This window comes from Ictidomys tridecemlineatus, chromosome 7 (assembly GCF_052094955.1).
Source record: "Ictidomys tridecemlineatus isolate mIctTri1 chromosome 7, mIctTri1.hap1, whole genome shotgun sequence".
Classification (NCBI taxonomy): Eukaryota; Metazoa; Chordata; class Mammalia; order Rodentia; family Sciuridae; genus Ictidomys; species Ictidomys tridecemlineatus.
Window position 1 is genome coordinate 3,219,590 of NC_135483.1, and position 17,541 is coordinate 3,237,130.

The following is a 17,541-nucleotide window of genomic DNA, read 5'->3' on the forward strand; positions in this document are numbered from 1 at the left end:
GTGTCGGGCTGGGGATGTGGCTCAAGCGGTAGCACGCTCGCCTGGCATGCGTGCGGCCTGGGTTCAATCCTCAGCACCACATACAAACAAAGATGTTGTGTCCGCCAAAGACTAAAAAAATAAAATAAATAAATATTAAATTTTTTTTAAAGAAGAAGAAGAAATGACTTTTGTGTCAAAAGCTTGTGTAAGTAGCTGGGTACAGTGGCACACACTTGTAATCCAGCTACTCAGGAGGCTGAGGCAGGAGGATCCCAAGTTCAAGGTTGGCCTCAACAACTTAGGGAGACTATCAGCAACTGAATGAGACCCTGGCTCAATTAAAAAGTAAAAAGTGCTGGGGATGTGTCTCAGTATTTAAGTATCCCTGGGTTTAATCTCCAGTACCAAATTTTTTTTTTTAAATACTTGTGTAAGTTGGCAGCAGGTTGGAAGTAAGTGTAGTGTCACAGCTGGGGGATGTTCACAAGATTTTAAGCCTTCCCCCAACAGATCATAGCAAGTTTGGTTCTGACCACACTCAGCCATGGCTGGAGTCCTGAAAAGCAGAATCTAATACTGTAACACCACAGGCCCTTAGGACAGGAGCCTGGTGCCAGTGCAGGGCATTGGCTTTCTTCATTACCCTTAAGGAAGTCCTTCTGCTTTGTCAGATCCTGCAGCTCCACCAAAGAAACCTCCACGCCCCGGAGCCCCTGGCCACCTGGGCAGCCTCGCCAGCCTCAGCAGCCCTGGGGACAGCTACAACGAGGGGGTCAAGGTAGGCATCAGATGTGGGCATGCTCTTTTCTTAGGGTTGGTTGGATCCCTTTGTCCTTGGAAGATGACGTCTGTGTCATACAGTGGGTGGGGACAGCACAGAGAGGACCATAAGGGGCCAGAACTCAGCTGGTTCTGAATCCCCTGAGAGCCAGGGAAGTATTACCCAGACTCTCCCAGTTTTCTCTCATGATTGGCTTTAGGGACTTTATCACATTCTGACTTTGTGCCTACATCTTCCTCCCATGAGGCACAACGTGTCTGTGGAAATCAAGTGTTGATTTTTAAAAAATCAAGTTTTGTAAATTAATTAAGCCATGATGCCAGGGGTAAGTGAGGACCTGTGGGCCCACTTCGCCTCTAGGCTCATAATCGTGGTGTTAAGAAAAGCCTGTTGTCCATCCAGGGTCAGGATGGTTCCCTGTGAGAACAAGTAGAGCCCCCACCTCCCGCCAAGAGCAGCACTGGCCCAGGCACGCATGATCTTGCCCTTGATTGGGCTCATCAACTCTGCTCCTGGCTTGGAGCCGGAGCTCACCATCTGGCTCTCCCAGGCCCCCTGCCAAGCCTGAGAGCTGGGACATGTGGGTATTCTCAGAAGCAGCAAAGACATGACCCTTCCTAACACAGATTTTTTAAGTAAAAGTTTGAAAAACGGAATGGTAAAAAATCAGGTTAGTGAGCTTATTTTCATAAGCCTCACCTGGACAGGGAGCCCCTCTGGCCTGGCCACTTAACAGCCACTTCTCCAAATATGCCCCATATATTGACCAGAGGCACACCATTCCCATGATCTGACTGTCTGGAATCGGGGCAGGTGGTGGTTTGAGGGGCAGAGCTCTTCCTGACCTGGTGTTGCGTGAACACACGGTACACCTCAAAGTAGACAGCACCCCAGGTCAGTGCACATGAGCTGGGCGGAGGTGATCTTTGCTCCACAGACTCATTGCAATGTTGGAGTGCCTTCCCCCCGTCAGGTGTGGTTCAGACCTTGTCCATGTTCATCCTCATGTTGGCCTCACACAGGGGAAACAGCATGCTTATGGTCATTGGCTCTGGTGGCTGGGCTGGCATGCTGCTGCAGATCCATGGACTGCACACCTCTGCACTCTGCTCCAAGGTGCCACCTGTAGAGCTGCTCTAGCTGACCCCTGGTCAGGTATATGCATTCTTATCCCAAGTCCCGGAAGAGAGCACGCATCCTCACCAGGGGTAGTGTTTCCCTGTCCATCCAGGAGGTGACCATAGAGTGAGTGGGCTGGTTCTGGCGGGTGTAGCCTGCTCCCTGGGGGATGTCCAGTGAGACAGCTAGGCCCACGCTGCCCTGAAACCAATGAATATCCAGAGCACCTATTGGCCAGTCGTCAGCTCCTGGGACCCTGCGGCTTCCCAGTGCTGTCAGGGACATGTGGGTATTCTCAGAAGCAGCAAAGACATGACCCTTCCTAACAGATTTTTTTAAGTAAAAATTTGAAAAACAGAATGGTAAAAAATCAGGTTAGTGAGCTTATTTTCATAAGCCACAAGACGAGACTTGCACAATGACTTGTGCTCCAGTGAAAAACCAATGTTAGAAGCTGATGAGGAACCCCAGAATCCTGACACACCTTCGTGTCCCACACCTGGAATAACCTCGTGAGTAAACTCTTGGTAGAAACAATATGCTTGGGCTGGGGTTGTGGCTCAGCCGTAGAGTGCTTGTCTCACACACGCTGGACCCTGAATTCGATCCTCAGCACCATGTAAAAAATAAATGAGTGAAATAAAGGTATTATGTCCAACTATAAAATAAATATTTAAAAAAATTAAAAAAGAAACAATATGCTTAAAATACATGAAGATTTTGCGGGCTGAGGTTATGGCTTAGTGGTAGAGTACTTGCCTAACATGCATGAGGCACTGGGTTCAATCCTCAACACCACATAAAAATAAAACAAAGATTGTGTCTACCTAAAACTAAAAAATAAATATTAAAAAAAAAAGATTTTGAAGTGATTAGTGTGGAGCCCATGCCTGTTCCTTTATTATCTATCTGTAGTAAGTGTAGCTTGAAAGAATGATTGTTTTGATACAGAAATGTTTGCCTTTAACTAGGTATAACTAAAATAATCATTCAAATAACATTTAGCCAGAAATCATCCCAGTTTTCCTTGGCAGCTTTGCTCTTGTGGCTTGGTTTCAGTGCTGGGGTCAGATCCCAAGCCCTATGCTGTCACGCTCCCCCTGGAGCCTCCCTGGAGCTCTGGGGCTTCAGGCACCACCCTGAGGGGTGGGATTGGCCACATGGCTGGGGGACAGTTGATTGTCATTAATTGCCAGACAAGGAGTTTCCAAGTTGTTGAGCTCTAGAAAATAGGAAACCAAGAACAGATGTTTCTCTAAACTTCTGGAGTGTCGCCATGCGTGGTTAGAAGCACCATAAGAAGGGAAACCTTAAGCAGGTCACAGTCATGGCAGGCCACCCTCCACCCCTAGAATTGCAAACCATCCTGTTTCTTGGTGGAATACGCCCTTGGCACCCTCCCGAAGAAGCCATGTGTCTTCCTGTGTGATGGAGTCTATACAGGCCATCCTGGGAAGATAAACAAGACTGCACTGAGGTCCTCACTGCAGAAAGTAAAAGGCAGCCAGCCCTTTCTTTTGAGTGATGAGTTCTAGAGTTCTTCTTTCCAGTGCACATGGAAGTACCAGAGAGAAATGCATCTCTACACTCAGGTGCTGGGGATCTCAAAAGTATCTTTTGAGATGCTTTTAAGAAGAGGAGAAGGTGCTTGTTTCTCCCATTCACTGCCTGTTCAGGCAGAGGTGGTTTTACTCAAAGTCATGGAACCTTCTCTTAAGAATTGGTTCAAGCTGGGCACGGTGGTACATGCCTATAATCCCAGCAACTCAGGAGGCTGAGGCAGGAGGATTGCAAGTTCAAAGCCAGCCTCAGCAACTTAGCAAGATCCTGTGTCCAAAGAAAATATAAAAAGGGCTGGCAATGTGGTTCAGTGGTTAAGTGCCCTGGGTTCAGTATCCCCAATATTAAAAAATAATAATAATAATAGTTGGTTCAAAAGAAGGATATTCTTTATACTTTGATTTTTAAAATAAGCTCCTGAGGTCTTTAAGCACACCAGAAATCTTTCTTGGGGCAGTGTAGCTAGATGCCAGTGCAGATTCCCAAGGATGCAAAGGGCCAGGTGTGGGAACCAAATCCCTGGGAAGTCAGGTGGCATTTCCAGTGATGAAACGTCCCCATCTCTTATGAAGAAGCCTCATTCTGCTGATCCTTGCACGGCTGCCACTTGTCACTCCCAGGCTTTGCACGCTGTCCTGCTCACTTATCTCATGGGAACAAGCGTGGTGCATGGCAAGGCTCTAAGTCACCCACTGTACATGGAGCCCCCAAAAGACAAGATGGCTCCTGATGGCAGAGAGCAAGAGCAGGTTGCAGCCACAGCTGGTACCTTGCATCCTGCTCATGTGTTTAGGGAGGTATCTGCTGCTTGATTAATGTTGTTTTTCTTTTTTTCCCTTCCTCTGATAAATTCCTCTAACTTTTCCTCACCTCCGTTGGACAATAGCCATGGAGGATAAGCACATTGTGTCTGTGTGTCTGTCCAGCTTGCTCTCTCATACCCAGCTCCCTGCATGTGACCCTGAACTAGTAAGTGGGAAGCCTGGTGCAGGAGTCGGGGGGCACTTTTGCTTGGTTCTTCATCTCTCATGACTGACATGCCAGAAACAGCAATGATGTTGGCTGAAAACTGAGAGGTAGACACGCTTGCAGTAGATGAGCTGTTCCTGCCCTTTTTTGACCTGTACCCAGACTTGGGAACAAATGACTAATTCTGTTCCAGTCTCCTTGGGCAAGGTACCCAAGAGTTCAGAAACGGTCACTTATAGTCTTAGACTGAACACCAGCAGAAGATCACAATCAAATGACTGTCATTTACAGCAATTTAGTCTAAATGCACATCCGTGCACGTATGCGCACACACACAGTGTCTTTCTTGTAGTTAGTATAACTCTAAATGTTTTGGTGGTGCTGGGGATTGAGCCCATGGCTTTGTGAATGCTAGGCAAGTGCTCTGCTACTGAGCTACACCCCAGCCCCCAATTTGAATTTTTAATTACTGCCAAAAATTTGGTAGAGGCCATACATTATTCCACCTCTAGTACTCAGGTTATCTGGGTAACATGTAATTTCTCCTGTGTCCTTGGGTGGCATATGTACCTCGGGGCTTCATCTGCCCTTCATCTGGCCCACTAGAGAAGCTGAGCCTCAGAGCCCAGATTCATCCAGCAGGCAGCCAAGAGCTGTGGGAAGCAGCTTCCCCACCACTGGGATTTAGGAGTGTCCTGCAAGTAGGTAGTGACCACTGGGGATGAACTCCCGTGTGAGAGCCTTCCATCATGAAGAGAGCGGGTTTCTCCTAGGCAGCTCAGCTGAGCCATAAGCCTCCTTACTGCAGAACTTAAAGCCAAGGAAATGCTCAGTACTGGTGTAGAGTGTTCCATTATTAGCAAGTGACTTTCTGTGGAATTTGGTGAATCCTCAGATGTAAAGTATGTGGGTTGTTTCTCTTGTGGTGAATAATCTTGGGGTGTGGGGACACTGAGTTTAAGTACAGTATATGTCATTCCATTTCATTTCCTTTAGCTGAGCTCAAAATTAGAAAAAAATATATTGCCAACTCTGTCACTTGGGTGAATCACTTTACTGTCTCAAACTGAACTATATCCTATACAAACAAGAAAATCCATTATCTTCTGCAGTCTGCTTTGAAGTCTAATTTAGCTGTGGTGGTATTACGCCCACTGCTGGAGAGCAGAAGAATGATCTGCTTCTTTATTGTCAGCTTCAACCCCAGGAAATCAGTCCCCCTCCCACTGCCAACCTGGACCGGTCCAATGACAAGGTGTATGAGAACGTGACGGGCCTGGTGAAAGCTGTCATCGAGATGTCCAGTAAAATCCAGCCAGCCCCACCCGAGGAGTACGTCCCTATGGTGAAGGTGAGTGCAGCCTGCGGTGCACAGAGGCTGCAGTAGAGCTACTAGATATCTCTGACATCTCCCAGAGTCAGACCTGATACTTAGGAAGGTGTGAAGGCACCACATGGTGAGGACTCTGGAGACAGCCACCATCATTGTGAATCCCTGCTTCTCTCATGTCAGTAAACATTAGGATGGTAGGGTCCTGAAGGGATACCATCTTTCACAAATGTAGTCTCTAGTTAAAACAGCAGCTGCAGATGGGTACTGTCAGCGTGAGGCACTTATGTAAAGTTGAAGAACATGCAGGAATATCCTGAATGAGTCCAAGAAGTACATGGGATCAGTAATTATCCAGTTGAGATACTGTCCCTCTGAGGAAGAGGCAAAAGAGTATATGGACAATTTATCTGTGTTGATTTTTCTTAAACTAAGGGGTGAGTATGTGTGTGTTTTTTAATTTAAAAAAATAAAAGAAGGAAGAGACCAAAATAAAAATACTGTGGACTATTTTTCAAATTGTGCTCAGTGGAATGGGATCCTGGGAGGTAATAACAGATGCTGTCCAAACAAGACTGCCCAGGAGGCTCAGCATTGCTCCTACCAGACCCTCATGATGGCACACAGGTGTTCAGAAGTGTCCTACAGTTCAAAGAGTGCCATCAAACTTAGCTTTAGTGTTTTTAAAAGGTACTGGCACATGCTTTTTTTTTTCTTTCCCCCACAGTGGTAAGTTTATCATCCTTGCAGCCAAGAATGCTGGAGCACACCTGTAATTCCAGCAGCTGAGGTAGAAGGATTGCAAGTTCAAAGCCAGCCTCAGCAATTTAGCAGGGTTCTAAGCAATTTAGCAAAACCCTGTCTCTAAATAAAATATGAAAAGTGCTGGGGATGTGGCTCAGTGGTTAAGTGTTCCTGGGTTCAATACTCAATACAAAAAAAAAAAGAATTTACCATCCTTGGGGATTAAAATGGAACAAACTTTTACATGCATTGATGAATATGTCAAAATCAATCCTGCTACTACATATAACTATAGTATATGTGTAACTAGACAGCACTAATAGGAACATTTCTTAAAATATATCATCTTCCCTTCCCCCACATCTTTGACATTAAGCACCTTCAGGCTGCTGAGAACCGTCAACAAGTCCAGCTTAAGCACTTTCTCTTTGCAAAACGGAAATTTCATCAGTTAAGCTCTGATTCCTCATTCCCCCTCCTGCTCAGCCCCTGCAAGCCTCAGTTCTGCTTTCTATCTTTCTTTGAATCTGGCTGCTCAGGGTCTGTCACATAGTGAGAGTCGTGCAGCATTTGTCCTATTGGGACAGGCTTCTGTAACTGGGAAAGATGTCCTCAAGGCTCCTCCCTGTGGTAGCATGTGTCTCAGTCTCCTTCATCTCTAAGGCTGAGCAGCATCCTGCTGTACATGCGTACCTGCTTTGGTTCATTCATTTGTCCATCTGTGGACACTTGGTTGCTTCTACCTGGTGGCTCTCATGAATAGTGCTGCGGTGCATGTGACGTACAGGTAGCCCTTCGAGGCTCTGTCTTCAGTCCTAGTGTGCAGTCAGAAGAGGAGTTCTGGCAGGCACAGCAGCCCTGTTGTGATCCTCCCAGATCCTGCCACCGCGCTTCCCAGCAGCTGCACCTCTGGCTTCCCCACAACCTGTGCAAACTCTAGCTGCTCCGCCTCTAAACTGCATGGGTGGCTGGCTCTCTGTTTTGTTGTGTGATTGCTTTGAAGAAATGTCTATTTAGTTCCTTTGCTTATGCTTTAATTAGGTTTTTTGTTGTTGATTGTGGGGTCAATACCACTTTTTTAGTATACCTATTGGCAATCTTTGTAGAAATACCATCAATGTAGAAAAGCTGCTTAAAAGCTGTGATATTTCTTGATCATTCTGGTTCATGTTTTAAACTGTGCTCCTGTGACTATCATAGCCAAAGTTCTTCTGGGAGAACATGATGAACCCATAGCCAAGTTTGAAAAAACAACTCAGCAGTAAACAAAAGCACTCAGGATTTCAGACATGTCAAGATTGTGCATGTTGATTTAGTAGCAACTACTGCTTTAACTGTCAGTCTTGTAGTCTGTGGGATGCTCCATTCATCACCTGGCCACTTAGAGTGGTGGTCCTGTAGGACTATATGCTCAAGTGGTACTGCAGCCATTCTAGTTGTACAGGCAGTTGCCCAGCAATGCCCGCCCAGAGCATCTCCCTCTTAGGTAAAGCCTGACTGCTTTAGTCAGAGATTCCACTCCTTTTGCATGCTGACCCAAGTATAAATGCCATTTTCATACTGATTTTATTCATATTACACATTGACATACTGGTCATACATCTTGGATCCTCATAAGAACAACAATACCAATAATTCGAAATTTAGCCTGGCACTGGCACACACCTGTCATCCCAGTGACTCATGTGGCTGAGGCAGGAGGATCGCAAGTTCAAGGCCAGCCTAGGCAACTTAGAGAGACCCTGTCTCATTAGAGGACTAGGAGGTTGGAGCAGTGGCACACGCCTATAATCCCAGCAGCTCGGGAGGCTGAAATAGGAGGATCACGAGTTCAAAGCCAGCCTCAGTAAAAGCGAGATGCTAAGCAACTCAGTGAGACCCTGTCTCTAAGTAAAATACAAAATAAGGCTGAAGATGTGGTTCAGTGGTTGATTGCCCCTGAGTTCAATCCTTGGTATTCCCTCCCCCAATAAAAAAAAGGACTAGGGATATAGCTCAGTGGTAGAGTGTCCCTGGGTTCAATACTAGAAAAAAAAAATGAAATTTAAAATGATGATGTTCTAAGCAGTTAGCCCTTGTCTTAACAACTCACATGGATTATAAGAATGGATGGAGTGTGGAGTGGAAGATTCAAAATGGCCTCAAGAATAGATTCCGGGGGCTGGGGATGTGGCTCAAGTGGTAGCGCGCTCGCCTGGCCTGCGTGCGGCCCGAGTTTGATCCTCAGCACCACATACCAACAAAGATGTTGTGTCCGCCAAGAACTAAAAAATAAATATTAAAAATTCTCTCTCTTTCTCACTCTGTCTCCTCTCTCACTCTCTCTTTAAAAAAAAAAAAATAGATTCCGTGCGCACACATGAGAAAGGTGGTGTCTGCCTCACCTGTGTGGGCACCATCGTCTTCCTGGATCAGGTGGGAACAGGGCATGCCTGTTTCCTAGCATTTATGTGACGCTTCTTACCTGAGCAACTGCTCTGGTACATTATGGTGAAGGACAGACAGATCTGCATCTTTACAGAGGGAAGGAGCCTTGTAATGTACTAGATGGGGTCAGCACTAAGAGAAAGAAGTGCAGAATTTTTTCTTAAAACTGTTAGAAACTCTGTGTGTGTGTGTGTGTGTGTGTGTGTGTGCGCGCACACACAGGTTCGTGCACACTTCACTTGCAAGGTGAAATGGTCAGTGCCACCATGAAATTCCTATGTGCTCTAACTCTGGCCGTGATTTTGTCTGTTAGGAAGTTGGCTTGGCCCTGCGGACACTATTGGCTACCGTGGATGAGACCATTCCTGTCCTCCCAGCCAGCACACACCGAGAGGTAGGCACAGCACTGGAAGGGTCATGTGCGGGGCCACACACAGGAAGAGCTGTGGTGCTGAAGGTCCCACATCAGGACCAGCAGAGGCTGGCTCTAGGTGCTCCACAGGTGATAGCCCTTCTGTTCACTCTGTCCCCTGCTAAGGCCAGCACCTGCTCAGGCTCAGAGCCATTGTGTGAGGCCTTCCCCTGAGGAACAGGGTGGCCGTGACCACTCAGGGAAACTGCTGTCGGTGCTGAGCTCCTCCAGAGGGGGAGATGCATTGCCACTTCCTTTGAATGCTCCTTCCCAAACCTTGGTATTTGCAAGTGATACTGGCTTTCCCTTTAAAATATTCTCTTAAATTAATAAATTTTACTAAAATTTTTAAGGGACCAAAGTTCACCCCAAATATTGTCTCCTAGCAACAATCATCGCTTTCAGTAGTTTTGCCTCGTTCTGACTTACAGATGAAGGGCAGTGTACTTGTCAGAATGCTCTCAACATGGTGACACTCTTCAAATAACTGAGCCTGTACTTGTTCATTAAAGTCAGTGTTGAGCTGGGGTTGTGGCTCAGCGGTAAGAGCAGTCGCCCAGCATGTGCAAGGCCTTGGGTTTGATCCTCATCACCACATAAAAATAAATCAATAAAATAAAAGTATTGTGTCCAACTACAACTAAAAAATAAATATTAAAAAAAAAAAAAAAAGTCAGTATCACCAGGCATGCCTGTTGTCTCAGGCTGGAGGGTTAGGGGAGGCAGGAGGATGGCAGATCAGTGTCACATCTTAAGCAGGCAGGACTCCTGAAGTGGAGTGGAGTCCTTCTCAGGATGTCACATCTGAGGTACACATTGTCTGGGTGATGTCAATCTGGGGAGCTATATCTTGCCTCCTAAAGGACAGCGGGACACAGCAACCATTGGTGGTTCCTCTATCAGTGACAGAACCACATAGTTCCTCTGAGTGCCTCCACAGTGCAGCTTTTTCATAGCAAGCAGGTCCTCACTAGTTTACCTGCTTCTCTGGGGCTCTGAGCAGTTTTCCATCAGCAACCATCAAGTTTTCTTGATCAGCAACAAGTTTGCCAGAAAGCAGAGGAGTTAATGACCATAGGCAAGAAAAGGAGTCTAACAAGGGTTTTTCTGCGGGACCATCATCAGCACTTACTGCAGCCAGTAGCTGAAGTCACTACTCGCACTCCTGATTCTCAGGCATACAGATCCCTCTCCCTTATTCCTTGTTGTTGAATCATTCTTTAAGAAGAGCCTTCCTGTGGGCCTGCTTCCCCGCCCACTGCCCCTCCTTACTGCCCACCATGCTTCCTAAGGAGCAGCACTTCCTGCTCAACTCCCCTCCTGCTGCTACACTGAGTGTGGTTGTCCCCCAGGTGCCACCCATTTGTATTAAAGAAAACCCCTCATCTTGGCAACCCACCCCACTTCCATAGATCCAAATACTTGTTGCTTCCCAAGCCCATGTATGGTAGGGCCGTGCCGAGCTCAGTCTCCAGCCATCTGTCAGCTGCTGGCAGGAGCTGTCTGCTTTTCCCTGCTTGCTTCCCCAGCTAGGGCCTACCACATACTGGCCACTTGCCCCTTCAGTCCCCTCTACATGGGACACAGACACTTTGATGAGTCTCAAGTGGGCCTCATCCTCACCAACTACTGTCACCTCCTCAGACTGCCATAAGACTTGCCTTCCTCCCCTGCCACCAGAGCTTTCTTTCTGAAAGAAAGAGGTAGATCTCTAGATTACATTGTTCCCTTCCTAAAAATCTGATCTGCCTACCCACCACCAAGCTCAGCAGGAGAGGGTCAGCTGGGCATGGCCTGTGAGGTCCTGCAGTTGAAGCCAGCCCACTCACAGTGCAGGCCAAGTCCAGGCTCTCCTGAGAAGCCTCTGAGGCAGGGTGAGTTGCCCCTTCTCACTGTGCATTTCTGTTGTGCTACTGTCTCTGGGGGTCCCAGGCAGTCCTGTGCCTGGCCTGTGTGTGCAGACATGTCTGACTGCTTCTCATGTCACAGCACAAGGTACCTTGTGCATGTTAAGTGCTCAGGAAGGGCCACAAGAGCAGATGGCTGTCACCCCTGGCTGAATGAACAGGCGGGCTCATGAGACTCCACACACAAGCCTTTGCCCCCATGGGGGCAGTAGGCGAATCCCGTGCCTGCTCACGCCGAGGCAAGGCCAGGGCCTTCTGACACCGAGAATCGTCCCATGCAGCTCCGGGAGGTCCAGAGAGGTATCAGGAGTCCAGACCCAGGCTTTTGTCCTGTCTTGGCCTTCAACGGGTCACTTTGTACCTCAGCTGCCCGTGCTGATATGGGAGAATCTGGACCAGGTACTCTCTGAGATTCTGTCAGGTTCTATGATTTACTGTAAAACAAAGGAAAGCCCTGCCAGACAGTGAGGTAGGTGGAAGTCCAGACGGCAAATGCAGAATGGAGAGGACGTCCTGGTGACAGCAGGGCTGTGGGTGGAAGCAGGACTGCTGGGCAAGCACACGTGCACAGGCACACGACACTGGCCAGAGTTCCCAGGGAGAGAAAGGTTTTCCACCCTGTTGCTTCTAAGGAGGATTTATTTGAGGGAAAGATTTTTTTTTCTCATGGTGGCACCAAAAGAAAGGCTTGTGAAATTGTGTACAGAAGGGGCAGAGGTGGGGTCCAGTGGGAGAGTACGTGCCCAGCACTGGATTTTAACCCCAGCCCTGCAATAAAAGACAAGAAAGTTCCCTGAAAGGTTCTTTAGAAGCCATCCTCCTGACCTGCCTCTTGTCCTTCCAGATCGAGATGGCACAGAAGCTGCTCAACTCTGACCTGGGAGAGCTCATCAGCAAGATGCGGCTGGCCCAGCAGTGCGCCATGACCAGCCTGCAGCAGGAGTACAAGAAGCAAATGCTGACTGCCGCCCACGCCCTCGCAGTGGATGCCAAGAACCTGCTGGATGCCATTGACCAGGCGAGACTGAAGATGCTTGGGCAGGCAAGGCCGCATTGAGCCCGCCCGGGGGCTGTACTTCTTCCCTGGGAAGGTGTTCACCGGCCTTCCACCAGCAGCCAGAGCCAGCGTGTCCTCAGGCGCCAGCATCACAGCTCCAGCCGAGCAATGGCTGGCTGAAAACCTCTCACATAAGTTCACATCTTGACTTGGGTTCATTTTTGTTATTCTTTTTAAATCATGGGGTTCAGAAAAGTCTGAGGTCCATAATGTGGCATTTTTCAAGAATGAAAATTATACATTAAGAAGCTTTTAAGAACATGAAGGCCAGATGCAATGGTGCATGCCTGTAATCCCGACAACTGGGGACACTGAGGCAGGAAGTTTGCCAGTTTAAGGCCAGCTTCAGCAACTTTGCAAGACCCTGTGTCAAAATGAAATTAAAGCAGAAATGTGAAGCGCAGTTGGTATTCCTGTTGGGGTGTTTTAGTGGGAATGGCCTGGGGGCTGTGTTCATTCCTGACCTGCCTTCACTGAATATAGGAAGAAGAGAATGTGGTGAAGAATCCCAGGAGACCCAGGAGGCTAAGGATTCCTTTCTTGCCATAGCATTATTATCCAGACTGGGGTTTGGCTAGAACACCCTTCTGTTGCAATATGCTAATCCCATTTACAAAGAAAGAATATAAAAGCTATATTTTGAAGACTCAAATCATTTCAGAAAAAAACTAGCACCCTTCTGTCTCCCGCCTTTCACTTTATGTGGACATGGAAGCGCTGGGCTGGAGCCAGCTGCAGAGCCCAGCCAAGACTCAAAACTCGTGTCTTCTCACCAGGATAATGTGCCCGTTGTTTGTAGCAGTGTAATTTCTCATGGAAGCAGAAACACTTTGTACCAGAGCACCTCCAAACTGCAGCGAGGAGTCCAGAACCACCGTTTTCCATTTTTATATGATTTATAAGGAAAGATTAAAGCCATGTTGACCCCTCACAGCCACGGGCGCTGGCTGACCCTCATCGTGTCTGTCTTCCCCACAGAGAACTAAGCGGGACGCAGGGGTTTGGTTCTCTAGATGTCCAGCTATTGCACCATCGTCCTCTTAGATCATTCTGAAGAACACACCCTCCCTTTAGTTTGTCGGGGGATATGAATTATTCTCAGGAAGAATATAATGAACTGTACAGTTACTTTGACCTATTAAAAAGGTGTTGCCGTAAGGCTCTTGTTCCAGTGTGCTTTCTTTTGATTCTCTTCCTTCAGATGACCTGGAGTTTTTCAGAGGGGTTGCTAGATGCAGTAGTAAGCTCTCACTGATGCTGTTTTCCTTGTTCCTGTGTCTCTGAGCATCTGGAGGCTATCCCGAGGCGGGCTGCCCACATCAGAATGCTGGCTCAAGTGCTTCTGCAGGGAAGGCTCCCTCTGCAGGCCTGGCGTCGGAATCACCCGTCCAGACTCAGGAAGCCATTTGGGCACAGGGCCCTTTTTAAGGGAGTTGCTGGCTTTGGTCTCCCAGGCCCTCCCTGATCTTGCTGCAGTCTCTGAACCACAGAGCAAAGAGTCCCCCAGCTCCAGGACTATGGGAAGGAGAAGGCTTAGGAACAGGGACCAGAGGGGAGGAATCTGGGGGAGTGTTCTCAGATAAACACATCTGTGTAGCTGCACGGTCAGCTCCATTTGTGCTGTGTGGCATTTTCTTCATCTGAAGGAAGCATCAGGGCTGTCGTGTTCTGAGACAGTCTTTATTCTCTGGCATTCTTGGATCTCTTGAGTCAGTTTCCTCGGTTTTAAGATGTTGACATGGGCTGGAGTGTGGCTCTGTGGTAGAGGACTTGCTCAGTGATACACACCGTCCCAGGTTAAAGCTCCAACACCACCAAAAAAAAAAAAAAATGGTGATGAGGACAGTGATTATGAAATAAGAAAAGCCCAATGTAGGGTCAGGGGCTGCAGGGCTATCTTATGCTTGTGGGAGTGCAGCAGCATCCCAGCTCCCGCAGCGATGACTGCCAGAGCTTGGCAGACCTGGCACATGACCCCAGGGAGGAGGCCAGAACTGCCCCATTCTCCCTTCAGAGGCTTCAGAGCAAGACTTGCCCACAGTCAAGACACCCCTTTGCTCTGTGGGCCACTATTTGGGAAATCCTGCTTTTCCTCTGGGGCAAAAGATGGCAGGTGAGTCTCACACCTTCCTGAACTCCAGAGAAAGACATTGGGTTTGAGAACAGGTGGAGAGGCACGCTGCCTCAGGGCCAGGGCTGGAGGACAAAGGTGGAGTGTGGCCCCTATAGGCCAGCACAGGCTGGCAGTACCAGGCAGGGGCCCAGGAGGGAGGCTTCAGTGGCCTGGAGACCTGTTGGGCATGAGGTGACTTCCACTGTAAAGCAGAACGAAGAGTTCAAGATGGAGATCCAGAGAAAAGTGCATGTGAGCCTAAAGGTCCTCAGATGGCTCTGCTTTATGGTTCTGCCTGCCTGCCACCCAGATGTCGGTCTTAGGAGGCAGCCACCCACCTCTCTCCTCAGTGCTCTTTATTTTACTTTGTTTTAGTTGAAGAATAATTTAAATAGTGAAAAGTACATGTAAACAGAGCTCATGGAATTCTTCACAAAGGAGCACCCTGTCATAACTGACAGCCAGACTCGGACTAGAACCATCACCCCCAAAGGACCTGGCTCCCCCTCCCACTCCCCCAGGAGGGGAGCCCTCACCCCGTATTTCTTTCCCAATCACTGAGCTATGATCTGCAGGCAGTAAGAACCCAGTGAAGGGCAGGTGCTTTCTTCAAGTGTGTGTGTGCAGTCAGTGGCACTCACAGCTGTGCACCCACTGAGCATCCTCCATGTGGTCCTGGTCACTTGCAGGTTGCTTCTGGGACTCTCCTGGGTGCTCTTTCATTGCTGGCTTCTTTGAGTACCCATTTCCTGTGTGTGTCAGTCATGCTGTTTTAGTTCTGAAGGTATTCCACAACCTGAATATGATATGTCACCGCTGATGTGCCCACTCGCCTATTAAGGAATGGGACATTGGGGTGGTTTTCAGCTTGCCAATAAAGCTGCCATAGATATGTGTACAGCTGGCTGTGATGGCTCACGCCTGTCTGTAATCCCAGCAGCTCAGGAAGCTGAGGCAGGAGGATTGCCAGTTCAAGGCCAGCCTGGGCAACTTAGCAAGACCCCTGTCTCAAAAAAAAAAAAAAAAAAACTACAAGGTGTTGAGAGCCACAGCCAAAGGGGCCCCAGCAAACTTCCAGCTGCCAGCAAGCTTCAGACTGCCAGCTGATGATTGGCTCACAGTGGCCCCAGCAACATCTAGCTGATTGGCTCCTCTGCGGTGATGTTCATTGGGCTGTTTCCCTGCCCTTCAGACTGCCAGCTGATGATTGGCTCACAGCGGCCCCAGCAACATCTAGCTGATTGGCTCCTCCACAGAGCTGCTCATTGGGGGACTTCTTTGGCTCCGCCCACACGACCCGCCAATCGGCCTCAAGAGCAGGAGGATTGTGGGAGGTTGAGAGGTTGGTGTGAGGAGAGGCTTGTGGAAGCCGGTGGTGGCAGTTGGGCTCTGAGGGTTTTTTCCCTGAGGAGCTGTTTTGTTTGGCGTTTGTAGTTCTAAAAATAAAGTTAGTTTCTTTTTGACAAGTGGCTCCTGAATTGTGCCCAGGCAGACTGCGGCAACAAGGATTTGGGTGCTAAAATGACCCTGGGTTCAATACCCAGTACTTGAGGGGAAAAGACATATGTACAGTGAAACTTCTGGAACACACAGTACATACGAGCCTAACTCACTGAACACTGCCAGACTGCCCTCCACTGTGGGAGTGCTCGGGTTGTTCCGCATTCACACAGCATCAGGTTTCCCGAGTCTGATCACTAGACTTTCTGCGGGTGTGTGCACCAAATTCTAATTTGATATCAGCGTCCAGTGGTGCTGGGCATCTCTTCCTAGCCACTTGCCTGTTGTGAAAGATTGACTCAAATATTTTGCCTTTTTAAAAGTTGGGTCGGGGTCGAGCACAGTGGCTCCCACCTGTAATCCCAAGTGGCTGGGGAAGCTGAGGCAGGAGGATTGGCGCTAAGCAACTCAGTGAGACCCTGTCTCTAAATAAAATACAAAATAGAGCTGGGGATGTGGCTCAGTGGTCGAGTGCCCCTGAGATCAATCCCTGATATCCCTCCCTCAAAACAAAATTGGGGGGTTGGTTGCAATGGTGCATACCTGTAACCCCAGCTACTAAGCAGGCTGACAGAGAAAGAGTGCAAGTTCAAGGCTAGCCTGGGTGACTCAGGGAGACCTTGTCTCAAAGTAAAAGGGGCTGGGGTATAGTTCAGCGACAGAGCCCTCCTTAGCATCCTGGGTTGATCTTCAGCACTGGAAAAGGAGGGAGGGAGAAGGAATGAACAGGAAAGGGGGAAGAGACCCTGCATACCCTCTGCCTAGTTTCCCCTAGATGTTTTGCTATTTTTCTAATAAGAGTTTTATCATGAATTAGTATTAAATTTTGTCAGATGCATTTTCTGCATCTATTCACATGATGATTTTTCTTTATACCATTACTATGGCAGATTACATTGATGGAGTTTCACACACTACATCCCTGGAATAAGCCCCACTTGGTAGTGGTGGTATATATACATTTTTTTTTTAATTCTGGGGATTGAACACAGGGGCACATACCACTGAGCCCTAATCCTTTCTATTTTTGAGAGACCCTGGTTTTGGTTGGTTGGTTGGTTTTGTTGTTTTTCGGTTTGGGTGGTGCTAGGGACTGAACCCACATTACCTTCAAACATACAAGGGAAGCATTATACCACTGAGCCACATCCCCAATCCCTTTTGTTTTATTTTGAAACAGGGTCTCATGAAGTTGCTTAGGGCCTTGATAAATTGCTGAGGCCATCCTGGAACTTGTGATCCTTCTGCCTCAGCCTCCAAAGTCACTGGGATGACAGGCTGCACCACCACACTCAGATAACCCTGTGTTCTTAAGAAAGAAACTTGGATAATTGGAGACTCTCCTTCTTTTCTAATGTATTTATGTAGTGCTACAAATTCCCTTCTCAGCATTGCCTTAGCCACATCTAGAATTTCACTTTGTTACCTTGTATTTTTTTTAATATTTTTTGGTTGTAGATGGGACACAGTATCTTTATTTATTTTTATGTGGTGCTGAGGATCGAACCCAATACCTCACACATGCAAGGCAAGTGCTCCACCACTGAGCTACAGCCCCAACCCTGTTACCCTGTATTTTAATTCTGTTCAATGTTTTGTTTTCCTCGAGACTTCCTTTTCTAGCTATGGATTATTTGGAA

The 17,541-nt window shown here is 47.9% G+C and overlaps 1 protein-coding gene across 20 annotated transcripts in view; it reads left to right on the forward strand.

The window, feature by feature from the left end:
* Positions 1–13,446, forward strand: part of Ptk2 (protein tyrosine kinase 2) — a 238,148-nt gene extending 224,702 nt beyond the window's left edge. For 19 of the 20 annotated variants that reach the window (XM_078016629.1, XM_078016631.1, XM_078016633.1 and 16 more), the window contains 4 exons: positions 654–760; positions 5,607–5,762; positions 9,226–9,306; positions 12,076–13,446. In XM_078016629.1, the coding sequence (XP_077872755.1) occupies positions 654–760; positions 5,607–5,762; positions 9,226–9,306; positions 12,076–12,288 (557 nt within the window). In that variant the 3' untranslated portion in view covers positions 12,289–13,446. The remainder of the gene's footprint in view (positions 1–653; positions 761–5,606; positions 5,763–9,225; positions 9,307–12,075) is intronic. The other variant, XM_078016638.1, reaches the window with a different exon arrangement.
* Positions 13,447–17,541: the final 4,095 nt, after the last annotated feature.